This window comes from Nicotiana tabacum, chromosome 5 (genome assembly GCF_000715075.1).
Source record: "Nicotiana tabacum cultivar K326 chromosome 5, ASM71507v2, whole genome shotgun sequence".
NCBI lineage: Eukaryota > Viridiplantae > Streptophyta > Magnoliopsida > Solanales > Solanaceae > Nicotiana > Nicotiana tabacum.
Window position 1 is genome coordinate 4,974,528 of NC_134084.1, and position 22,966 is coordinate 4,997,493.

General features: G+C 42.2%; 1 protein-coding gene across 1 annotated transcript; it reads right to left on the reverse strand.

Moving 5' to 3' along the window:
- Positions 1–2,407: 2,407 nt before the first annotated feature.
- Positions 2,408–3,488, reverse strand: LOC107797418 (uncharacterized). Its single transcript, XM_016620317.2, has 2 exons — positions 2,757–3,488; positions 2,408–2,611 (listed from the first exon to the last, which is right to left on the reverse strand). Exons 1-2 carry the CDS (start codon positions 3,486–3,488, stop codon positions 2,408–2,410), a joined length of 936 nt encoding a protein of 311 aa, XP_016475803.2.
- Between the last annotated feature and the right edge of the window lie 19,478 nt (positions 3,489–22,966).

Below are 22,966 nucleotides of genomic sequence, written 5' to 3' on the forward strand. Positions count from 1 at the left end.
CCTCACTCATACTGAGATGCCTCCTGGACCCTCCACTTTAGATATTCCTCCAGGCCCTTCCACATCAGCGGGCCCAGAGATTCCATCTACTCGGGCCCATCCTATCATTGCCCACCGGCTGAGCCAAATGCTTCAGAGTTTAAACAACTGGATGTATACTGCATTATCCAAGTTGTCTACCTTGACCTCCACCATTGCAGCTCAGTCGGCCCCTCAGCCAGCACAGGTCCCACAGTCTATAGAGGATGCCTTAAAGAAGATAATTGAAAACTAGGAGAAGATCCTCAGTACACAGGCTGATTTGGCAAAGGCAGTGGATTCACATGGCAAGGCTCTGAAGGAGCTTGCCAAGGAGCACAAGAAGCTATGCAAGACACGGGCCTCCAAGGAGTCCGTGAAGGAGCTACCGGCGGATGTGGATAGATTGAAGGCAGACCAGCTGCCTTTAGACTTATTATTTGAGGACTCAGCCCCAGCATTAGTGCCGCCAGCAGAGCCACAGCAGGAGCAGGAGCAGCGACCTCCAAATAGGAGGAGGATGATCCCGAGCGCATATGATGCCATCATCTAGTTGGCAGACCCACCGAAGGCTTCCTCCCGTCAGCCACAGGATGTATCTGATACACAGCCTGTCCAGGTCCAGGCACTGGTCCCAGCAGCTGAGCAGCAGGAGTCTGTAGCGAAACAGCTTCAGCCCATTTAGAGAAATAGTCTGTAGCGGCCAATATGTACATCTGTCCTTTTGATTACTTTGGAAGTGGTCCAACAACGTCAAATCCACATGCATCAAAAGGCCATGAAGCTATAGTTGGGTGAAGAGGCTTTGGAGGTTGGTGGATGTAGTTGGCATGAAATTGACACGCTTGACATCTTTTGGCATGATCCATGCAATCTTTCACCATTGTCGCCCAGGGTCGCAATAGCTTTTACCTGATATGAGGGTCGGGATCGAATTCCTTAGGGAGCTAGGAAGGGAGTTGAGTATCTGTCTAGACTAGAGTCGTGTAATTGTTCCAAATGTCACTTCCAATCATCTTTTGATTTTTCTCTAACAAACTAATATTATCAACTACTAATTAGAACTAAATTATGCTAATGAGAAAATTGCTAGAGTTGTATCTAATGGGTAGAAAGGCACTAGGGTAGTGACTTTCACCTAGATGGATAATTGATGGGTAAATGCTTCTAAGGTTCGATTGTCATGATTGGGGAAATATGCTATAACCGTTGTACAATTTTACCCACTCTCACACCTTTCGGTAGAGAAAGTGATTTTGCCCAATTGACTCTCTCGAGACCAAATAGGTAGGCGAATTAGCTCAAGCAACTAGGGTTCAAGTCGGGTAATTACTCTCTCGAGGTTTAACCCTTTAATTGGGACTATCAGTTCTCTTGAGTCCATCCCAATTCCTTTGTTGGGTCAATTTTGGAGACTTAGGCTCTCTTTCTCAAGAAGAGCCAAGTCAACTTAGCACAAACCAATGTTTGCAACCACCAATTCATAGATTAAACCATAAAATTATCCTAAATAGTATCCATAGTCAATCTAACCCTAGATGTCAACACCCATCAATTACCCACACTAGGGTTGAGCCACAACCCTAGCTAATGAGTTTAGCTACTCATGCTTGAAGAAGAGAATAGAGAAATAGATGAAGAACAAGACATATTAATTAAAAGTTAATGTAAATATAGAGAATCTATCGTTAAATCTAAGTTGAGATGCCAAAAATGGCTACACAATAGCTTCTCACGAGCGTAGCCTTGTTCAAAAAATAGCTTATACCTTAAAAATAGAAAATTGTTCTATTTATACTAAGCTAGAAAAACTGGACAAAAATGCCCCTGCAAGGTCAGTGCGGACCGCACAGAATGGACCGCGGCCGCACTAGGCTCTTGGACTTGAAGTCTTGGCTCTCTGAACTCAGGCTCCGCGGACCGCGCAGAATGGACCGCGGCCGCGGAGGTCTCTAATGCTATCCGCACAAATATGACCGCGGACCGCACTGGAATGATACTTGTCAAATTACATCTCTCTGATCTTCTCTTACGCGGACAACACATAATGGTAATGCGACCGCGGAACCTTCAGTGTGGACCGTGCAAGATCGAATGCGACCTCACTTCCTTGAAGCTCGATTTGCCAGCTCTCTGAATCCCCTAGTGCGGACCACACAAAGTGTAGTGCGGCCACACTAGGCCTTTTTGTCCTAAGTTTGCCTTGTCTTTGGTACTTGAGCAGGTTTCACTCCTTTTGAGCTGATCTTTGACATTTCGTCACTATGTCGATCAAACCTGCAATCAAGCACAACTTATGAGCCTTCTGGGACTATTTTGTAAAAATTTATAATTAAAGCGTAAGCAGGAAGTAGCATAAAACACATCAAAATTCCTAGTTATGAGTAGCCTATCCTCTTGATGCGAAAATGGAGCTTGGGACCAGATTGGTGTGCTCCACATGAGCCAGAATGTGCTTCCTCCATCGCTTGGCCGGCTTATTCTTTGTCAAGACATCGCAAGAATAGTCCTTCAAAAGAGCGGCAAAATAAAGTCCCCTTGTAGAAGATGAATCGTGGTGCTCTTTGTTTGATGTCTGTTCTTTGTCGCGGATCTTCAGGTAACTTTCCATGTTCAAGGTACTCTATCATTGATTGCCTCCAATCTTCTTCTTCAATTGCTCGAACAGACGTATGATGACTTTCGTTGATTTAAAGATCCAGAAGTCTAGGAATAACCTATCGATGATGCATATATACCTTTGTTGACTCATTCTCTCCAAGTGCCTTCGTCGTGGCCAAGTTAGCCAAAGCATCAGCCTTGCGATTTTCTTCTCTTGGGAAGTGGTTTAAGAACACTTGGTCAAATTTTTCAAGTAAACTAGAAGCGTATTGATGGTATGGCAATAGATCTTCCTTCTTTACCTCGTAACTCCCCAAAAGTTGGTTGATGATCAGCTTAGAGTCGCTGTAGATCTCCAACTGTAGAATCTTTATTTCTATTGCCATTTCGAGACAGAAGATCAAAGCTTGGTACTCTGCAGCATTGATGGAGCATGTTTCATCTAAAACAAAAGATAATGGCAAGACTTGCCTTTCTAGAGAGATCAACCCAACACCTGCCCCCGTACTGTTGCGACGTGCAGATCCATTAAAGAACATTTTCCATGGTGGAAACTCTTCGATGAACAAAACGTCTTTATCTGGAAACTCATCTGAAAGCTCCCATTCTGTCGGAAGAGGGTGATCAGCCAGAAAATTTGCTAGTTCTTGTCCTTTCACAGCTTTTTGAGGTGTGTATGTGATCTCATATTGGTTGAACAATATGGACCATCTTGTTAGGTGTCCAAAAAGAACAGATCGAGTCATCACAAACTTCATGGGATCTGCTCGAGAGATTAGTTTGATGGTGTATGCTTCAAAATAATGCCTTAGCTTCTTTATCGCATAAAGTAATGCTAAGCATATTTTCTCAACAAGCGTATAGTTCATCTCAGCTCCTATCAGATTCGGCTAAGGTAGTACAAAGTCTTGTTCCATTCCTTCCTCATTCTCTTAAGCAAGTAGTGCTCCAAGTGAACGTTCATATGCCGCGATGTAGAGTATCAATGGCTTCCCAAGCATTGGTGCCCCTAACACAGGTGGATTCAGCAAGTATTTTTTGATGCTTTCAAAAGTATTTTGACATGACTGATCCCAATAAAAAGGGATATCCTTCCTCAATAGATGATTGAAGGGTTGAGATCGTCCGGCTAGATTAGAGATGAACCTCCGGATGAATGCTAAGTTTCCTTGGGGACTTCGAAGCTCTCTCAAGTTCTTTGGCTTGGGCATTTTCTGAATGGCGTCAATCTTTGCAGGATCAACTTCAATTCCATGATGACGCACAATGAAGCCAAGAAACTTTACTGAGGTAACTCCAAATGCACACTTGAGTGGATTCATCTTTAGGTCGAATTTTCTTAACCTTTCAAAAACAATTCGAAGGTCTTCAAGGTGGTAACGCCTACTCTTCATCTTCACCACCAAGTCATCTAGGTAGAATTTAACTCTCTAATGGAGCATGTCACCAAATATGTTTTGCATCGTGCGTTGGTAGGTGGCACCAACATTCTTCAGACCGAAAGGGCATCACTTTGTAGCAATATATCCCTTTTGGAGTTTGGAAAGTAATACACTCTTCATCTTTTGGAGACATTCTGATTTGATTGTATCCAGAGGACCCATCCATGAATGACATAGCTTTATGCCCTATTGTAGCATCAACCATGAGTTCAATAATTGGTAGCGGGAAGTAATCTTTTGGACATACCTTCTTTAGGTCTCTAAAGTCAACACAAACACGTATTTGACCATTCTTCTTCTTGATAGGTACAATATTCGATATCCATGATAGGTACTTTACCTCTCGAATAAATCCCGCCTCAATGAGCTTATTGACTTCGACTTCAATTTGTGATACAAGCTTGGGTCGAAACATGCGTTGTGACTGCTTCACAGGGCGTGCTCAACTTTTGATCCCTAAATGATGAACAACTACCTTAGGACTAAGACCAGACATTTCTTTATACGACCAAACGAAGACATCTTTGTACTCGGTCAACAGCTTAGAGTATTCCTCCTCCTCTTGAGGCGTAAGAAGCGTACTAATAAAGGCGAGGCGTGGATCTTTCGGAGTACCTAAATTGAGTTCCTTAATCTCATCCATAGTTGATTGCCCGCCATCTTCTAGTTGAGGTGGAGCCTCATGTACTTCATCATCAACGTTAAGGCATGGGCTATCTTCCACATTTATATGATAGGATGTTTCCACAAAGTCTGACTTTTCTCTTTGACTTCCTTGGATGGTCGGCATGGCTTCTTTCTCTTTCTTTGCTTCTTTACGAGGCTAGCAAGTGTGAACAATGGTTCTCCTTTGCACCTTTAGTGGACCATCTGTGGATATTGACAAAATAGACTTCCTCTTCATACGTGATGGGAAAGCACTATAGATTTCTTTGTCAACAACAATTTCAAAATGATCCCGCTCCTCATGGACTTGCTCCTTATGTTTTGACAGTATATTTCTAGATGTCGACTTCTTTGTGGTCCCTAGGTGATAAAAGACAGAGTTCTTTGAGGTAGTGGAAACTTATTTTAGATGTTTGGAAGATACACGTTCACCTTTGTGACTTAGCCTTTCAAACACCGAGACCGGAGGGGTTGAGCCTCCAATGCGATATAATACTGAAGCCCATTGTTTTATTTTCTTGCCCTTAACTTCCTTCATCTCCTCTACCGAGGTGTATTGTGATGAAGCTATCTTTGCTTCTCTTTGATGAAATTGAAAGAGGATCTGCCAAACTAAACCCCCAACCCAAACTTTGGAGTGGCGACGTAGTGCCCTTGCTTTCTCAACTTCATTTGGGACTCACTGAGCCCATGTATCTTTTCACCAGTGATTTCGTCTTTGAGTTCTCCTAGTTGTGATGGATTGGAGAAGTCATAACCAGACTTTTCAAGCCGTATGAAGGCCTTAGGATCATAGTGCCCTTTTATTTTATTAGCTTGGAGATTGCCTTTAGCAGACTCACAAGTCACGAATGGGATTTGTGCAACTGGGACAATCATAAGCTCCTTCAAATGTTGGATATCTTTGTGACTCATTTTCTTCTTTGGAATACATTCTTGTAGAAAAAGGTTGCCCTTTCTTTCGACGTTTACATGGAACATAGCGAAATACCAGATGCTCCTCAATCTTTATCTGTATGTCACCTTCAGATGATGATAGCTTAATGGAGACTTCTTCTATTCCCTTCTTAGGCAGCTTGGTGGTAGTCCATTGAGCCTCATTTTCCTCTTCTGACTTGACATCAACTTCTCCACTTTCGGTTCACAAGAATCTAGGTAGAATTTTGCATCTGCAAAGTAAGACTCCGTCTCAGTGGAAGGCTTGATGTCTGCATCAATTTTGACTATCTCACCATCTCTTCTGTACTTCAGGCATTGATGTAAAGTATATTATACCACCCCATTCTCATGAATCCAGAGATGTCCAAGAAATAAGTTGTATGATGTTTTAGCATCTATGACGTGAATCAGGATGTTTGAATTCATCTCACCAATTAATAATTATCATACCTATGGCTCGTTGTCCTCCTTGGTTGAAACCGTGGATTGTTAGGTTACTTTTGGATAACTCATCGATAGAGATCCCAAGCTTTTTTAGTACCATCCTTGGCATGATGTTGATAGCCAAACCATTATCAACAAGTATGAGATTGAGATGTCGTTCCCGAATGGACCCTACAACAAACAAAGGTCTGTTATGTGGCTTAGACCCCAACAATAAGTCATCATCTGTGAATGAAATTGTTGCACAACATATGACAACTTTTCTGTGATCGTGATGTTCATGTGTTTTCATTGGAGCAGGCTCATCGTTGCTTTCCATTATTTTGTCAGTACTAGAAACTACATGAGTTGCACTAACGTGACCTCCATGAAGGAATTCTCCAAGAAAGAATTCATGCAATGTCATGGGCTTTCGGAACATCGACGATAAGGCACTGCTAATCTTCTTGCTAGTAGAAGATTTGATATTTCTTGGTGATTGTAGCCTATATGCATTTCTCATCATCTCTCTTGAATTAGGAATTCGTAGCCTCAACATTGCCTGATGTTTTCACTTCTTGTGAGTGACTACAATCCAACCCTCATCGTCTTTGTCTTTGGAGTGATTATCTAGCTCTAGTGAACCTTTAAGAGTTTTCCTTGTAAGATCAACTTCAACGGGCTCGAAACTTCCAAATTGTAAGAATGCAGTGCTTGACATGTTATGCAACTTTGAACACTTCTTTTCCTTGAGCGCGATATGATAACTAAGGACTCTAGTCTAGTTTATGATCCTTTTTGCTTGAGTTTTGGACTAAAATGTTTACAAGTATTCCCCAAAAGCTAAATTATTGTGATTGTTTGTAGTGTTTGGTCAAAAACGGTCAAGGATGTCATAACCAGCTCAAAAAGGCAGTGAAACCTGCACAAGTTCAAAACCAAGTCAAAGCAGCGCTATAGCGGAAAATCCACCGCGGACATAGAAGACCCACCGCGACCGCGGTCCTTTTATCGTGGTCCCGGTGGCAAGGATTCAGAGAGTTGTCATTTTTGGAATTCAAGCTACCGCGGTCCGCGGTGATTTTATGCGACCGTGGTACCCCTACCGCAACAGCAGTCCTTTTACCGCGGTCTGCGTAGAAGAGATTCAGAGAGCCTGGAGTCTGAGCTAATGCTGAAGACCGCGGTCCGCGGTAGACTCACCACTGCAACGGTCCATTTTTTTCTGTCAATGGTACCTCCGTTAGGGGCATTTTTGTCTGAAAAAATTGGTTGTGTATAAATACTACTTTTTCAGATTTTTAGGTTATCTTACGTTAGCTGAGCACGTGAACCGCTGCTTTTGTCTCTTTTGAGTAATTTTGTAGCTTACTTAGCAATTAATCTTAGTCTCTTATCTTGTAATTACACTTTATGGATTATTCTTCATCTCAATCTATGATTTCTTCTTCAATTATGAGTAGCTAAATCCATTAGCTAGGGTTGTGGCTCAACCCTAGTGTGGGTATTTAATGGGTCTCTTGTTTTAGGGCTTAGATGTTTATGGGTAATGGATATTTGGCCTGATTTATGATTTCTATGTTGAATTAGTGGTTGCAAACACTAATTTGTTCCTTTTTGACTTAGACTCTTCTTGAGAAAGAGAGACTAAGTCTACGAATTTCAGGCCAACAAGAAATTGGAGTGTATTCAAGAGATTGATAGCCCCAATTAAAGGGTTAAACCTAGAGATAGTAATACCCGACTTGAGCCAATATTGCTTGCACAAAAAGAATACCCAATTGGGCTTGAGAAAGCCAATTAGGGCAAAGTCACTCAAACTACAGAGAGGTATAGAGTGAGTAGTTTCGTGCATTGGCTATATCACGGTCCCAACTATAACATTATTGCCCTAAGTTTGAGATCCCATTAGATACTCATCTAGGAGAAAGTCACTTCCCTAGTGTCTCTTTACCCATTTAGAAAACCCTACAAAAATATCCATTTAGCTTAATTTCTTGCATCAGTAGTATTAAATTTAGAAGTAACAAACAAACAAGAATGATTGGAAGTGCAATTAAAAGTACTACACATTGCTATATTAGATAGGAATCCAACTCCAAATATATCTAGCTCCTTGTGGATTCGATCCCGACCTTCTCGGGTAAAAGTTGCATCGATCGCTCTTGCCACTATGTAGTGGTGTTAGGTTGGAACCCATCATTTTTTGGTGCCGTTGCCAGGGAGATAAACAGTTTTGGCTATCTATTTGACTTGTTTTGTGTTTTGTTTTCCCTTCCTTCTGTGTTACTAATTTGTGTGTGTCATCAATTCAGGTACAAAATGGCGAACAACGACAATCTTGGAAATGTTATTCCGGGGAGGAGGTAGATGAAAATATTAATGATGAGGTACCTATAGTGCCTCAAGCTCAAAGGAGAGGCCGCCAGGCCAATGATAATGTTCCAGACCCTTCCCCGCCTCCTCCAAGAGTCGTTCCTTGGGTGCTTCCAAAAGAAAGATATACTAGTGCAATTGTCCCACCCCGGATCTGGGCGGGCAATTTACAAATTGCAAATATGATGTTGACTTTGTTGGAGCAGCGAGGGTATTTCACAGGTGCTACCCATCAGAATGCATATAAACATCTCAAGGGATTTGTGGATATGTGTTGGAGAAACAAGCAAACAAATGTATCAGAGGATGCATTGCGGCTGAGATTATTCCCTTTCTCACTTATAGGGAAAGCTTGGGACTGGCTCGAGAGGCTTTCCAACCATTCTATCACTACATGGGATGAGTGGGCCAATAAGTTCATAGCCAAGTTTTTCTCACTAGAACATATGGAGGCATTGAGGGATGAAATCATAGCATTCAAACAGGAACCAAATGATCCCCTTCATGAAATCTGGGATCGATATAGAACTATGGTCAAGGAATGCTCCAACAATGATATGACTGAGGCAATGATTCAACAGACATTTTATTGGGGTATAAACATGACCAATCAATATGTGGTGAACCAGTTAGCAGGGGGTAATTTCATGAAGCTGCCTTATGCTGAGGCTTGTGATATTCTTGATGAGATGGCTGATACTTCTTCAGCTTGGCAAAGTCGAGCTAATGTGCCACAGGGTGACCTCACTGTCATTCACTTGCACAAAGAGCTCCATGACCATGGCCAAGCAATAGCAGAGTTGACTACAACAATGAACTAGTTGGCAAAAGCTCAGTTACAACAAGTTCAAGCCCCTAGATGCTATGGAAGGTGTCAACATGTTGGTCAACAAGAGGCGACAAAGAGGTCAACAAGGTCAAAGTAGTCTGGATCAATATGACCAAGGTAGTGGTGGTTTCAATAAAGATGAGGGCTATGATGAGCAGAATGAAGAAGAGCAGTATGTGAATAATTACCAAGGAAAAAGGGGCAATGCTCCTAACTAACAATAACAGTGGAGATCCCAAGGCAATTAGGGAAATCAAAACCAACAAGGAAATAGCAACTGGGGTAACAACAATCAAAATTGGGGCAATCAGAACAGCAGGGAAACTAGAGTGGAAACAACAACAATTGGGAGGAAACAACAACCAAGGGGGTTGGAATAATGGTTGTTTGGTTTGAGAACCAAACAACCCTCCTCCATTTCCATCCCAAGGTCCTAGCTCATCAAATAATGAGATGGGAAGGATTGAGATGATGTTTGAACAAATGATGAAAAAGAACACCGACTCTGATGCCCAGTTAGCGTCTCATAATACTTTAATCCGAAACTTGGAGGTTCAACTTGGCCAGATTTTGCAATCTTTGAATACTCGCCCTAAGGGGTCTCTACCTAGTGATACGGTAGTAAACCCAAAGGGTGGGAACAATACCGGGCATGCAATAGCGGTGATTACTAGAAGCGGACGAGGTGGTGAAGTGAACACTTCCAAGAAAAAAGAAGTTGTGAATGATAAGGTTGAAGTGCAAGATGATGATGTCCCTTTAGTTGATGACCAAGTGAGTGAAGAGAATGTGAATGTCGAAGTGAGGATTGATATTCATGATAATGAGGTGGAGACTCAACATGACGTGAACCCGTCTAGGGAACACGTGATAGACATGCCAGAAATGGTAATGCCCAAGGCTAAAGCTCCTTTGCCAAGGCCTCCTCCACCTTACCCTCAAAGGCTTGCGAAGCAAAAGAATGAGAACCAATTTAAGAAGTTCATAGAGATGATGAAAAGCTTATCAATTAATGTTCCATTAGTGGAAGCTCTTGAACGAATGTCGGGTTACGCCAAGTTCATGAAAGACTTGGTGACAAAAAAGAGATACATGGATTGTGAGACCATAAAAATGACTCACCAAGTAAGTGCAATTGTGCACTCAATGGCTCTAAAGCTTGAAGATCCCGGCACGTTCACTATTCCATGCACCATTGGGAGTGCAGATTTCGCAAAGGCATTGTGTGACTTGGGAGCGAGCATCAATTTGATGCCTTACTCCATCTTCAAAACTTTGGGTATTGGCCAACCACGACCTACTTCAATGAGGTTACAAATGGAGGATAGAACAATGAAGAGGCCGTTTGGTATTATTGATGATGTTCTTGTTCTAGTGGACAAGTTCATTTTGCCTGCTCACTTTGTGATTTTGGACTGCAAGGTTGATTATGAGGTTCCGATCATATTGGGAAGACCTTTCCTTGCAACTGGGAAGGCCTTAGTTGATGTAGAAGCAGGGGAGCTCACCTTCCAGGTGGGTGATGAAAAAGTGGTCTTTCATGTGTGCAAGTCAATGGAGCAACCTAATAGTACTGAAGTGTGCTCTTTTGTGGATCTTGTCACGGAAATGATAGTTGATGATACGAGTACAATGATCAATATGGAGGACCCCATAGAAGCGGTATTGTTGAACCTTGATGTCAATGAGGATGAAGGTCGGGTGGAGTGTGTCAATGCTTTGCATAGAATGGGCTCTTAATCTTATGAGCCTCGAAAGCTCTCTTTGGATCTCGAGAATAAAAAAACTCCACCAACAAAGCCCTCAATCAAGGAACCTCCCATCTTGGAGTTGAAGCCGTTGCCTCCACACCTTAGGTATGAATTCTTAGGCCCTAGTTCAACTTTGCTAGTTATTCTTTCCTCTTGTCTTACTAACATGCAGGTAGATGCCACATTGGTCGTGCTCTAAAAATGGAAGAAGGCAATTCGATGGACTCTAGCTGATATCCGGGGGATAAGCCCCGCCTTTTGCATGCACAAGATTATTCTTGAAGATGATGCCAAGCCCTCCGTGTAACATCAAAGGAGGTTGAATGAGGCTATGAAAGAGGTTGTCAAAAAGGAGGTGATCAAGTGGTTGGATGCAGGGGTTGTGTACCCCATCTCAGATAGTTCTTGGACTTCACTGATGCAATGTGTGCCAAAGAAGGGTAGTATGACAGTGGTTACTAATGCACAAAATGAGTTGATTCCCACTAGGACTGTCACCGGATGGAGGGTGTGCATGGACTATTGCAAGCTGAATAAAGTGACCCGCAAAGATCACTTCCCATTGCCTTTTCTTGACCAGATGCTAGATAAACTTGTTGGGCAGGCCTTCTACTGTTTCTTCGATGGGTACTCCGAGTACAACCAGATTTTGATTACTCCGGAAGATCAGGAGAAAACAACTTTCACTTGTCCATATGGCACCTTTGCCTTTTCTAAAATTCCATTTGGGTTGTGTAATGCACCGGCTACATTCTAGTGGTGTATGATAGCCATATTTGTCGACATAGTGGAGGACATTTTGGAGGTATTCATGGATGACTTTACTGTTGTGGATGACTCGTTTGATGAATGTCTGAAAAATCTTAACAAGGTGTTGGCCCGGTGTGAAGAGACCAATCTTGTGCTTAATTGGGAAAAATGTCACTTTATGGTAGAGGAGGGCATTGTCCTCGGCCATAAGATTTCAAATCATGGTATAGAGGTGGACAAGGCTAAAATTGAAGTGATCTCAAAGATTCCTCCTCCTACTTTAGTCAAAGGGGTTAGAAGTTTTCTTGGGCATGCGGGGTTCTACCGAAGATTCATCAAAGTCTTTTCTAAGGTAGTGAACCTTTTATGCAAGTTATTGGAAAAGGATGCCAAGTTCGTGTTTAATGATGAATGCATGAAGGCTTTTGAACTTCTCAAGTACAAATTGACAATCACTCCCATTATTACCGCGCCTAATTGGAGCTTACCTTTTGAGCTCATGTGTGATGCAAGTGATGTTGCGGTAGGAACGGTCTTGGGTTAAAGAATGAACAATATGTTTCACCCGGTGTATTATGCAAGCAAGATAATGAATGATGCTCAAGTGAACTACACGGTGACGGAAAAAGAGTTGCTAGCAATTGTGTTTGCAATGGAGAAATTTAGGCCTTAACTCATAGGGGCCAAGGTGATAGTTCATACTGACCATGCAACACTTTGTTAACTCATGGTGACAAATAAGGATTCCAAGGCGAGATTGATGAGATGGGTTCTATTGCTTCAAGAGTTTGACTTTGAGATTGTCGATCGGAAAGGGAGTGAAAACCAAGTGGCGGACCACTTGTCCCCCTTGGAAGAGGAGGGGAGGCCTTGTGATGGCCTTGAAATTAATGATTCATTCCCTGATGAGCAACTTCCCTCCGTATCTGTGAATAGCATGACTTGGTTTACGGATGTTGCCAACTTTCTTGTGACCGGTATTGTTCCATATGAACTCTCTTCTAGCCAAAGGAAGAAGCTCAAATGGGATAGCTTGTACTACTATTGGGATGAGCCTTATTTGTTCAAAATTTTCAATGATGGTGTGATTCGAAGATGTGTTCCGGAAGAGGAGCAACTGAGTATTCTTGATGCTTATCATTCCTCTCCTTACGGTGGTCACCATGGTGGGGCAAGGATAGCTTCAAAGGTGCTTAGCTGTGGATTCTATTGGCCTACATTGTACAAGGATGCGGGTGATCTTGTGAAGAGATGTGATGAGTGCTAGAGAGATGGTGGAATTTCAAAGAAGGATGAAATGTCTCTCACCACTATTCTTGAGGTTGACATATTTGATGTGTGGGGCATCGACTTCATGGGACCTTTTGTAATTTCATATGGTAACACATACATTCTGGTGGCCATTGATTATGTTTCCAAATGGGTTGAGGCCGTGGCTTTACCCAACAACGAGGTCCGGAGTGTTGTTGCTTTTCTCAAGAAGAGTATATTTACTCGGTTTGGCACTCCTAGAGCAATCATCAGTGATGGAGGTTCTCATTTTTGCAATAAGGCATTTGATACGCTGCTTGCAAGGTATGGTCTCAATCATAAGATTTCAACCCCTTACCATCCTCAGGCTAGTGGGCAAGTTGAGGTCTCCAATAGGGAGATTAAGAGCACATTGTCGAAGACCGTCAATGCAAATAGGACCGACTGGTCCAAGAAATTGGATGATGCTTTATAGGTGATTTGTATGTATCCGTACCGGTTGTTGTTTGGAAAAGTTTGCCATCTACCAGTTGAGTTAAAGCACAAGGCCATGTGGGATTTGAGGAAGTTAAATCTTGAATGAGATGTTGCAGCAAATCTTCGGGTGGAGCAACTTAATCAGCTTGATGAGTTCCGGTTCCATGCCTATTCTAGCTCGTCATTGTATAAGGACAAGATGAAGTACTTACATGACAAATATGCTTGTGGCAAGGAGTTCAAAGTAGGTGATTTGGTTCTCTTGTTCAACTCCCGGCTACGACTGTTTCCAAGAAAGCTTAAGTCAAAATGGAGTGGACCTTTTGAGGTGGTTCTTATGACTCCGTTTGGTGCTCTTGATTTGAAAAACAAAAATGGTAAGGTCTTCAGAGTTAATGGGCACAGAGTCAAGCACTATCTTGGCAAGTTTTATGATAGCCACGTGGCGGTAATGATCCATCTCAAGTGATTGATAGTAACCCGCATCGTATCGCGATGTTAAATCAGGCGCTTCTTGGGAGGCAACCCATGTGTTTTTCCTCTTATTTTTCTTTGATTTTCCTCTTAGTGTAGGATTTGTTTTTGGACTAACTGGTTGTGACATGTGTTTAGGGATCTTTGATGCAGTGTAGGACTAAGCTGGAAAATGTGTCACTCTCTGAAGTTTGGACCGCGACCGTGCTCCATTTTTCGAGGACCACGGTGGCCTTATCGCGGGGGCGAAATTTGATTGCGGTCAGCGGTGCTAAACAATCCAAAGTGGGGGTTCTCTAAAATTTCAACCACTACCGCGGTGTATTTTTTGCTGTCAGCGGTGGCTTACCGCTGTCGCGGAGCATTTTTCACGGTGGTCTCAAAGCAACAGCTCTTATGAACTTTACAACCCAGTCCGTGGTGCATTTATTGCGGCTGCGGTAGGTAAGAATGTGCGGGTCCTAGGGCTTGTTTATAATAGAACCTCAGGCCCCCCTTTTACATTTTTCGCTCTTTGCATTCTCAAACAGCATAGACTATTGTTCACTCACTCCCTAGTTTGCACAAACACAAGAACTGAGCTTCATTTGTTTCACATTTCACATCTGGTAAATCCAATCAACCCTTAGTCTTTAATTTTGTTTTTATTTTCTTTTAAATTGATAGTTATTACTTCTTCTTCTTCCTTTTTCTTTCAGTTTTGACTCACGGTTCCATAGTTTTAATTAGATTAGGTTTCAATTAGTTAGAAATGGTTATTAACTACCTAGCGGGGTTGATAATGTGTTGATTAATGCCAAAATGCTTGAAAATTAGAAACCCTAGGTATTGAGCCCTAATTTGCCTTTCGCGGTCCGTTGTTGTTTGATCGCGGTTCGCTATCATTTATGTTTTGTGAGATTTTAAGTCTTGATAACCGCGATTAGCGGTGGCATTTTCCGCTGACAGTGGTGCCTCTCCGTGGCCACGATGATTTTTCCGCGGTTCACGATGATAAAGTTCAGAGAGATGCATTTGAGGGTATGCGGCCGCGGTTGATTTTCCGCGGTCCGCGGTGCACTCACCGTGGACGCGCTTCTTTTTCTGCGGTCCGTGATACTATTGAATCAGAGAGGGGGTAGTCTGAGTACCATCTCTCCATGGCCGCAATGCATTTTTCGCGGTCCGCAGTCTGGTGTTTTGTTCTTGCACAGTCAACTAATATTCTACACTACTTCTTGTAGTATTTGCACTAACAAATTTCAACTGATTGTACTTGTAGGCAATGGTTAAATCTAGAGGATCTGGTGACAAACAAAAGGGTAGAGCAGAATCCTCTCGGGGTAGGGGATGAGGCATGATTAAATTGACCCCAGCGGTTCAGAAAGCAATTGGGGAAACCAGAAAAAACATCAGAGCTGCAGATAGAGCTGCTTCCCATTCCGAGGAAAGTGAGTACTTACCCTCCCGTGAGGCATCAGAGTCTGATTCAGTGCCTGAATATGTACCCAACTTCCCGGAGAGACGTAAGTTGAGAGATGAGCCCAAACCTTCAGCCTCCCTTACTGCTCATGCTCCAGTTCATGTATCTTCTGAGTCGTCTGAGGGCTCAGCAGAGAGCAGTGATAGTTCAGATTCAACCTCACCTACACCTTAGTCACCTGGACAGGATGTAGATGTTGGGATACCGGATGAAGAGGGAGGGGTGTGACTCAAACTGGGGGTGTGGAAAGAACTAGAAACCCCGAGGTGTGGCAAAAGTGGTTCGTCAATGAGTTGGCTTATCGCAAGTTCCGGGAGTGGTGGCCTCTAAGGTCCCTTATTCATGAGTTCTAGTTCATAGAGAGGGATCTCCTGCCGCACAACCCCAACATGAAACAGAAATTCAATGAACGAGTGGGGTGGGATTACTTCACCAGCACGGTGTAAGAGGCAAACAAGCACTTAGTCAAAGAGTTTTACGCTAATGCTTCCCACATCAAGAAGGATACTAAAGTGCGGAACTTGAAAGTGAAGTTTGATGGGAAGACAATAAATGAATACCTGGGCTTTAATGAGGAAGATGAAGCATTTTACTTGGAGAAGGTAGCACTTGATGAGGCAGCCCGTCCGTGGTTGGCATCATATCTATCTCTCCCGGTCACCACCCCAACATGGTTGACAGCAGGGGTTCCTATCTTGAGGAAAACCCTAAACTTTGAGGCGAAAGGGTGGGAGACTTTTGTATGCAGCAGGCTTGACCCTACTACCCATGAAAACACATTGCCGGTATCTAGGGAAATATTAGTGGCAGCTATTATGGCGAGGTTCCCGATAATATCGGGAATGTCATGTCTAGGGTGATCACCAGAGTGGTCAACGAGGGTGACAGATCGTATCCCTTCCCAAACTTCCTCATAATGTACTTCGAAGATCAGAAGGTGGGAAAAGAAACTTTGATGTGAAGGTGAAACCTAAAATGCCCTTTTCATGGTACAGCCTCAGTGTCTAGACAAACCCAAAGCCAAAGAATCCAAGGGCAAAGCCACTACCTCTACTGGCCAATCTGAAGAGCCAGTAGTAGTAGTAGTCACTTCTTCTTAGCCTCCCACTGCCATAATAGAGCCTACCGCCGAACCATCTACTTCCACTCCTGCAGATATTCCATCCTCCTCAGCATACCAATTGATTGCCCACCGATTGAGCCAAACACTCTCCAGTATCAACAACTGGATGCAGGCAGCAACTTCTAAGTTGTCTGTACTATCTAGTTCAGTGGTAGCCCAGTCAGTGCCCCCACAGCCACAGGTGCCGGCTTCAGTAGAGGAGTCTCTCAATGAGCTTATGGACAACCAGAAGAAGCTCCTTGACAACCAAGAGCTGATAATGGATGCTCTTGCTGATCAAGGGAAAACACTTAAGGAGCTGAGCAAATACACAAAGAAGTTGAAGAAGACGCAGGCATCAAATGAGTCAGTTAAGGAATTGAGGGGAGAAGTGGAGAAGATGAAGGCAACTGACCATTTGCCTTTGGAGCTACTATTGCATGATCAGCCTCCAGCAGCTCAGACAGAGCAGGTTTCGGAGAAGGATATTGAGAGAGCACCAAAGAGGAGGAGGATGATCCCCCAAGTGGATGATGTTGATATTGAATTGGAGGAGATGGAGGGTGTTGCTTCTGGCCAGCCACAGGCCCCCGGGACAGATGATCCAGGTTCCCAGCCACAGGATCTCGTGCTACCACAAGACCCTACTCAGTCACAGGACCTCATGCATACGGAGGATCCATAGGGTGTTTTCTTCACTCTCTATCTTTCTTTTTGAGCTTATTTTTGGTTAGTTAGTATTGAGGACAATGCTAGCTTTCATTTGAGGGGGTTCCCCTACTTTGATTTTTGATTTGGTAGTTATATTTGGTAGTTGGATTGTAATTATGACAATATTTTCCTTCTTTGTGCTTATTTTTTCACTTTTGGTATGTATATAACTTTACCTTTTATTTTACTTTTCGTTGTTGTTCTATCTTGGCTTGTTTATAAAGTTACTCTCATGTATATATTCCTTCTTATGTATATTCATCTAACCCTCCCCCCCCCCTTGTACATATGCAGTTTGCTTTCCGCATTTTACTTCATAGCTTCTTTCGCAATTTCCTTACTAGTATAGTTTTTTATTTCATTTAATAGTTTTTTTCGGTTCGTAGCTTCTTATTTTACAATTTTGTGTGATCAATAAGCCTTTGGTTTTCTTAATGCCACGGTTCTTTCCAAAGGTGGAGTTTGTGTGAACCGGGTGGCTCTTCTCGATGATGGATGACATGACAACCTTCTTAAGGGTTTGAGTCTTTTTTTTTCTTTCATTTATGTGTAAATAGTAGTTAGCGAGCAATGGTGCCTCAGGCAAAGCTTCACTTGGGCCTAACACATTTACCTTTGACCTTATGGTTAAAAACAAATTGTTGTGTATAGGATGGTGATAGTTGTGACCTTGAGACTCTTGTGTTGGCTAAACAATCATCGAGTGGTTTCTCGAAACCATGTATGTTGCTCAAATCTTAGCTAAGGTTGTTGTGGTCCCCGACTCTGTTTCTTTAGCAATCCTATAGCTTGTGTGGTGAGGTATTGATTTGCAAGTCCAAGTCCCATGCCAATAAGTCTAGAACTTGCCCTGAATGTCTGTCTAGGCAAAATCCGAAGTGAAGCTCGAGTTGAGAAGTGATTATAGGCTCTCCTTGATCCTAATTGAGACTTGAAAACATTCATATCCTACCAATGATGATATCCCTAGTCAACCCCGTTGATCTATAGTCCTTAGTCTTTCAATAACCATGATACAAGCCTTTATCCGTTCTGAAATAATCCTCTCTTGGCACCCTATCTTTCCTTAGCACAAGGCAAAAGCATAAGTTTGAGGGTAGAGAAGAGAAATGCAAAAGTGATAAAAGGTACAAAATGAAGAAAAGGAAAGACAAAAAGAAAAAGAAAGAAAATCCAAAAAGTCAAAAAGAAAGTAAACAATGTAGATGAAATAAAGGGATTCAATAAAAGAAAAAGATGAAAGGCATGGAAAGATTAGAAAAGAAAAAAAAGGATTGAAATGAACAACAAAGAGTGACATTGTGTCTCTTTATCCCCTAAAGAAGAAGTAAATGACTCAAAGAGTCAAGAAAATGTATGCCAAAATGAAGCAAATGAAGTGCTTAAGGGAAGATGAAACCTTCTTAGACCAATACATCCTACCCTGAACCAAAAGTCTTCATTACATTCCCACAAAAGCCCTATATGATCTTGAGTTGAGTGAGCTTACATTAGTGGTGACTCACATAAGGGGCAAGCTTATGGTACTTAGAGCTGGACTTGTGACCTTCCTTTGAGAGAGATGAGTGTGTTTTCTACAATCCTCGTTCTGAGTGCTACAATCAAAAAGTGAGGTTTGCTTATGGAGAGTTGAGGAGTATGAGTTTGGGTTCCACAGCGACCAATATAACAGAAAGAGTTTCCTTGATGAGTTGAGTCAACTCTTGATGCTTTTGTGTCGTACTATAGCCATGGTGCTAAAAGGTTGTGTATTGTTGATAATGCATTTGAGTTGAGGGTAATTGTTAGTCCCAATTGATTCTTGATGAGGTTACTTTAGGACAGCTGAATTTTTCTTTCTTTTATCTTGAGGAGGTGGGAATTACTTTGTTTGCTTGAGGACAAGCAAAAGCTTAAGTTTGGGAGAGTTGATAACTAGGGATTCTGGTCTAGTTTATGCTTCTTTTTGCTTGAGTTTTGGACTAAAATGTGTACAGGTATTCCCCAAAAGCTAACTTGTTGTGCTTGTTTGCAGTGTTTGGTAAAAAAGGGGCAAGGATGTCATAACCAGCTCAAAAAAGGAGTGAAACCTGCACAAGTGCAAAACCAAGTCAAAGCAGCGCTATAGCGGAAAATCCACCGCGGACGCAGAAGACCCACCACGACTGCGCGCTTTTTATCACGGTCCGCAGTGGCAAGGATTCACAGAGTTGTCATTTTTTGAATTCAAGCTATCACGGTGATTTTATGCGACCGCGGTACCCCTACCGCAACAACGGTCCTTTTACCGCGGTCTGCGGAGAAGAGATTCAGAGAGCCTGGAGTCTGAGCTAAAGCTGAAGACTGCGGTCCGCAGTTGATTTACCACGGTCGCGGTAGCCTCACCGCTGCAACGGTCCATTTTCCGTTGTCAGTGGTACCTCCGTCAGGGGCATTTTTGTTTGGAAAATTTGGCTGTGTATAAATACTACTTTTTCATATTTTTAGGTCATCTTACGTTAGTTGAGCACGTGAAGCGCCGTTTTTTCTATTTTGAGTAATTTTATAGCTTACTTAGCAATTAATCTTAGTCTCTTATCTTGTAATTACAATTTATGGATTATTTATCATCTCAATCTATGATTTCTTCGTCAATTATGAGTAGTTAAACCCATTAACTAGGGTTGTGGCTCAACCCTAGTATGGGTATTTAATGGGTCTATTGTTTTAGGGCTTAGATGTTTATGGGTGATGGGTATTTGGCTATATTTATGCTTTCTATATTGAATTAGTGATTGGAAACACTAATTTGTGTCTTTTTGACTTAGGCTCTTCTTGAGAAAGAGAGACTAAATCTAGGAATTTCAGGCCAACAAGGAATTGGGGTGTATTCAAGAGATTGATAGCCCCAATTAAAGGGTTAAACCTAGATATAGTAATACCCGACTTGAGCCAATATTGCTTTCACAAAAAGAACACCCAATTGGGCTTCAGAAAGCCAATTAGGGCAAAGTCACTCAAACTACCGAGAGGTATAAAGTGAGTAGTTTCGTGCATTGGCTATATCATGATCCTAACTATAACATTATTTCCCTAAGTTTGAGATCCCCTTAGATACTTATCTAGGAGAAAGTCACTTTCCTAGTGCCTCTTTACCCATTTAGAAAACCCTACAAAAATATCCATTTAGCTTAATTTCTTGCATCAGTAGTATTAAATTTAAAAGTAACAAACAAACAAGAATGATTGGAAGTGCAATTAAAAGCACTACACATTTCTAGATTAGATAGGAATCCAACTCCAAATATATCTAGCTCCTTGTAGATTCGATCTCGACCTTCTCGGGTAAAAGCTGCATCGACCGCTCTTGCCACTCTGTAGTGGTGTAGGGTTGGAACCGATCACGATACTTGCATGATTTTCTTCTGTTGTTTCATCCATGTCTATGATGATTTTTTCTTCACTTACAAGAGCCATGATTTTCTCATTCAAGACGAAGCATTTCTCTGTAGGGTGGCTAATGACACGATGAAACTTGCAGTATTTCGGATCGCCAACTTTACCAATTTTCTTTGGCCTTTTTGATTCAGTGAGATCGATGACTTTCTTGTCCAATTGTTCATCAAGGATTGTGGGTACGTCTGAATCTGAAAATGTATAAACCTTTGCCTCTAATTCCTTCGAGGTGGGATGACGCTTCTCCTCTTTGGAATATTGACTTAGGGTCTTATCCTCCTTCACTTTTTGCTTGGTAGTGACCTTCACAGAAGTTGCTTTCACCGCCATTGATTCTTTGGTTTGGTTCTTTGATGCAACATTTTTCTTGAACTCATTTTAATCAGCAAATGGAGATGCCTTTCCATGACTTGTGATGCTTAACTCCATGTCGTGCACTCGTGTTGCAAGTTCTTCAAAAGTTCGCGGTTTGATCCCTTGTAGGATGTACAAAGGCCCCAGTGCATTCCTTGAATGCACATCTCCACAGCAGATATTTCTGAAAGGCGATCTTTGTAGTCCAAACTTGACGCTCTCCAACGATTAACGTAATCTACCACGGGCTCGTTCTTTCTTTGCTTGGTGCCTGTCAACTCTATTAGGCTTATTAAGGAATTCCTTCTCAAGTTGCTCCCAGCTATCAATGGACTCGGTCTCCAAGTCAATATACCAGTCAAATGCATTACCTTTCAGAGAATGAATAAATTGTTTTACCAAAAGGTCACCATGCGTTCCATCATTGCTACAAGTCTCAACAAAGTGGGCAATATGTTGCCTTGGGTTCCCTTTGCTATCAAATTGATGCAGCTTTGGTGGTTGATAATTGGTTGGCATGGTTAAACAATCAATCCTCTTAGTATAAGGCTTAGAGTAGTACAACGAACTTTGTGATGGTCCACCATATTGAGCTCAGATAGTGTTTGTTATCATGTCTTGCAATTGTTGGACAGATAACTCCGCAACTGAAGTGGATTGCTTTTCCTTTTGAATGTTTAACTTTGCAAATAATTCCTCAAAAGCTATTTTTTGGGAGGTAAAGACAGGTGAACGAGGAGGGACATGGATCGACTCTCCAAGTGCATAGGCCTCCAATTTGTTCATGAGTTGAGCGATTTGAAGGTCTTTGCCTTCAACGGATTTCTTCAAGACCTCTATAGTCTGTTCCATCATGGCAAACTTTTCGTCCACGTTAGTTGTGTCAGTCATCAAGGCATTGACATTCGTTGAAACTGAAGAATCCTCAAATCCGCCAAGGTTTGAGGTTGTTTGAGAAAGTTCTCCAAACAACGAGAATGGGGTGTTGCCCCCAGAGATTGCGGTTGCGAACGTCATATGAGATTTGCTCTTCTTTGCCATCTCTAAGGAGGCGAAGTATTCGGATCCATCCAAACCACTAGCCTTGAACTTGCTTCGAGTGTTTGGGCCAACATGACTGAGCTCGGTGGATACGGCAACAGTAGCATCTTTGCATGAAACATTACACTTGCGGAAGGCCATTGTAGCAGTAGATCTGAAGTTTGTAGTTTTCAACTTGCAAGAAGGAGAGATGAAGAGCAGAATTGGTCCCACTGGGCGTGCCAAAATTTGTTTGCAATAAATTTCCGTAATACGAAAAATAAACTGCAACAAAAATAATATAAAGAAAAAGAAATTTTATTGATAAATATTTGTGCGTACAATTCTATGTATCTCTTGATTCTCCTCTCTAAAATTCTTCGTGATTTGAGGGCTTGAGAAGCGTCTTTATTGAATGTAGGATGATGCGGACCTCCTTGTGATGTATTTAATTGCCAAGATCATCGAGCAAGACTTTGTTGTTACGGGTTAATCTCCGGAAAGAACTCCGTTGATCACACCTTTGTTGAAGAACTAAGCATTTGATGCTTGATCTCTCTGTTTGTGGATGCCTTCACCAATTGCGGAGTGTTCTTCTCCAACTCTAAATGTCCACCGAGAGTTATGTAACCCCTCTATTTATAGTTGTAGGGGATGGATAGTCCAGCTACATATGAACTCTCTTGCTTGATTCTGATTGGCCCATTTCATTTTTGCCCTTTGGCGACCTGTGGTTGGTTCTTACTTTTTGACTTAGACTGCCACATCATTTAACACGTGGCATCATCTTGTTGGCTTTGGATTTGACTGGACATGTCATGTCACTTGACATGTGGTACGAGTCTGGGCCTTAAGATGAAGAGAACATTGGGCTCGAAAATAATAAAATGAACTAATTTAACTTGT

Bases quoted from the DNA above. Each gene is read 5' to 3' on its own strand.
- LOC107797418 (XM_016620317.2), bottom strand. From the start codon at position 3,488: ATGAACTATACGCTTGTTGAGAAAATATGCTTAGCATTACTTTATGCG. The intron at 2,612-2,756 runs GTATATATGCAT...AGTTACCTGAAG, and splicing joins GAGAGAATGAGTCAACAAAG to ATCCGCGACAAAGAACAGAC.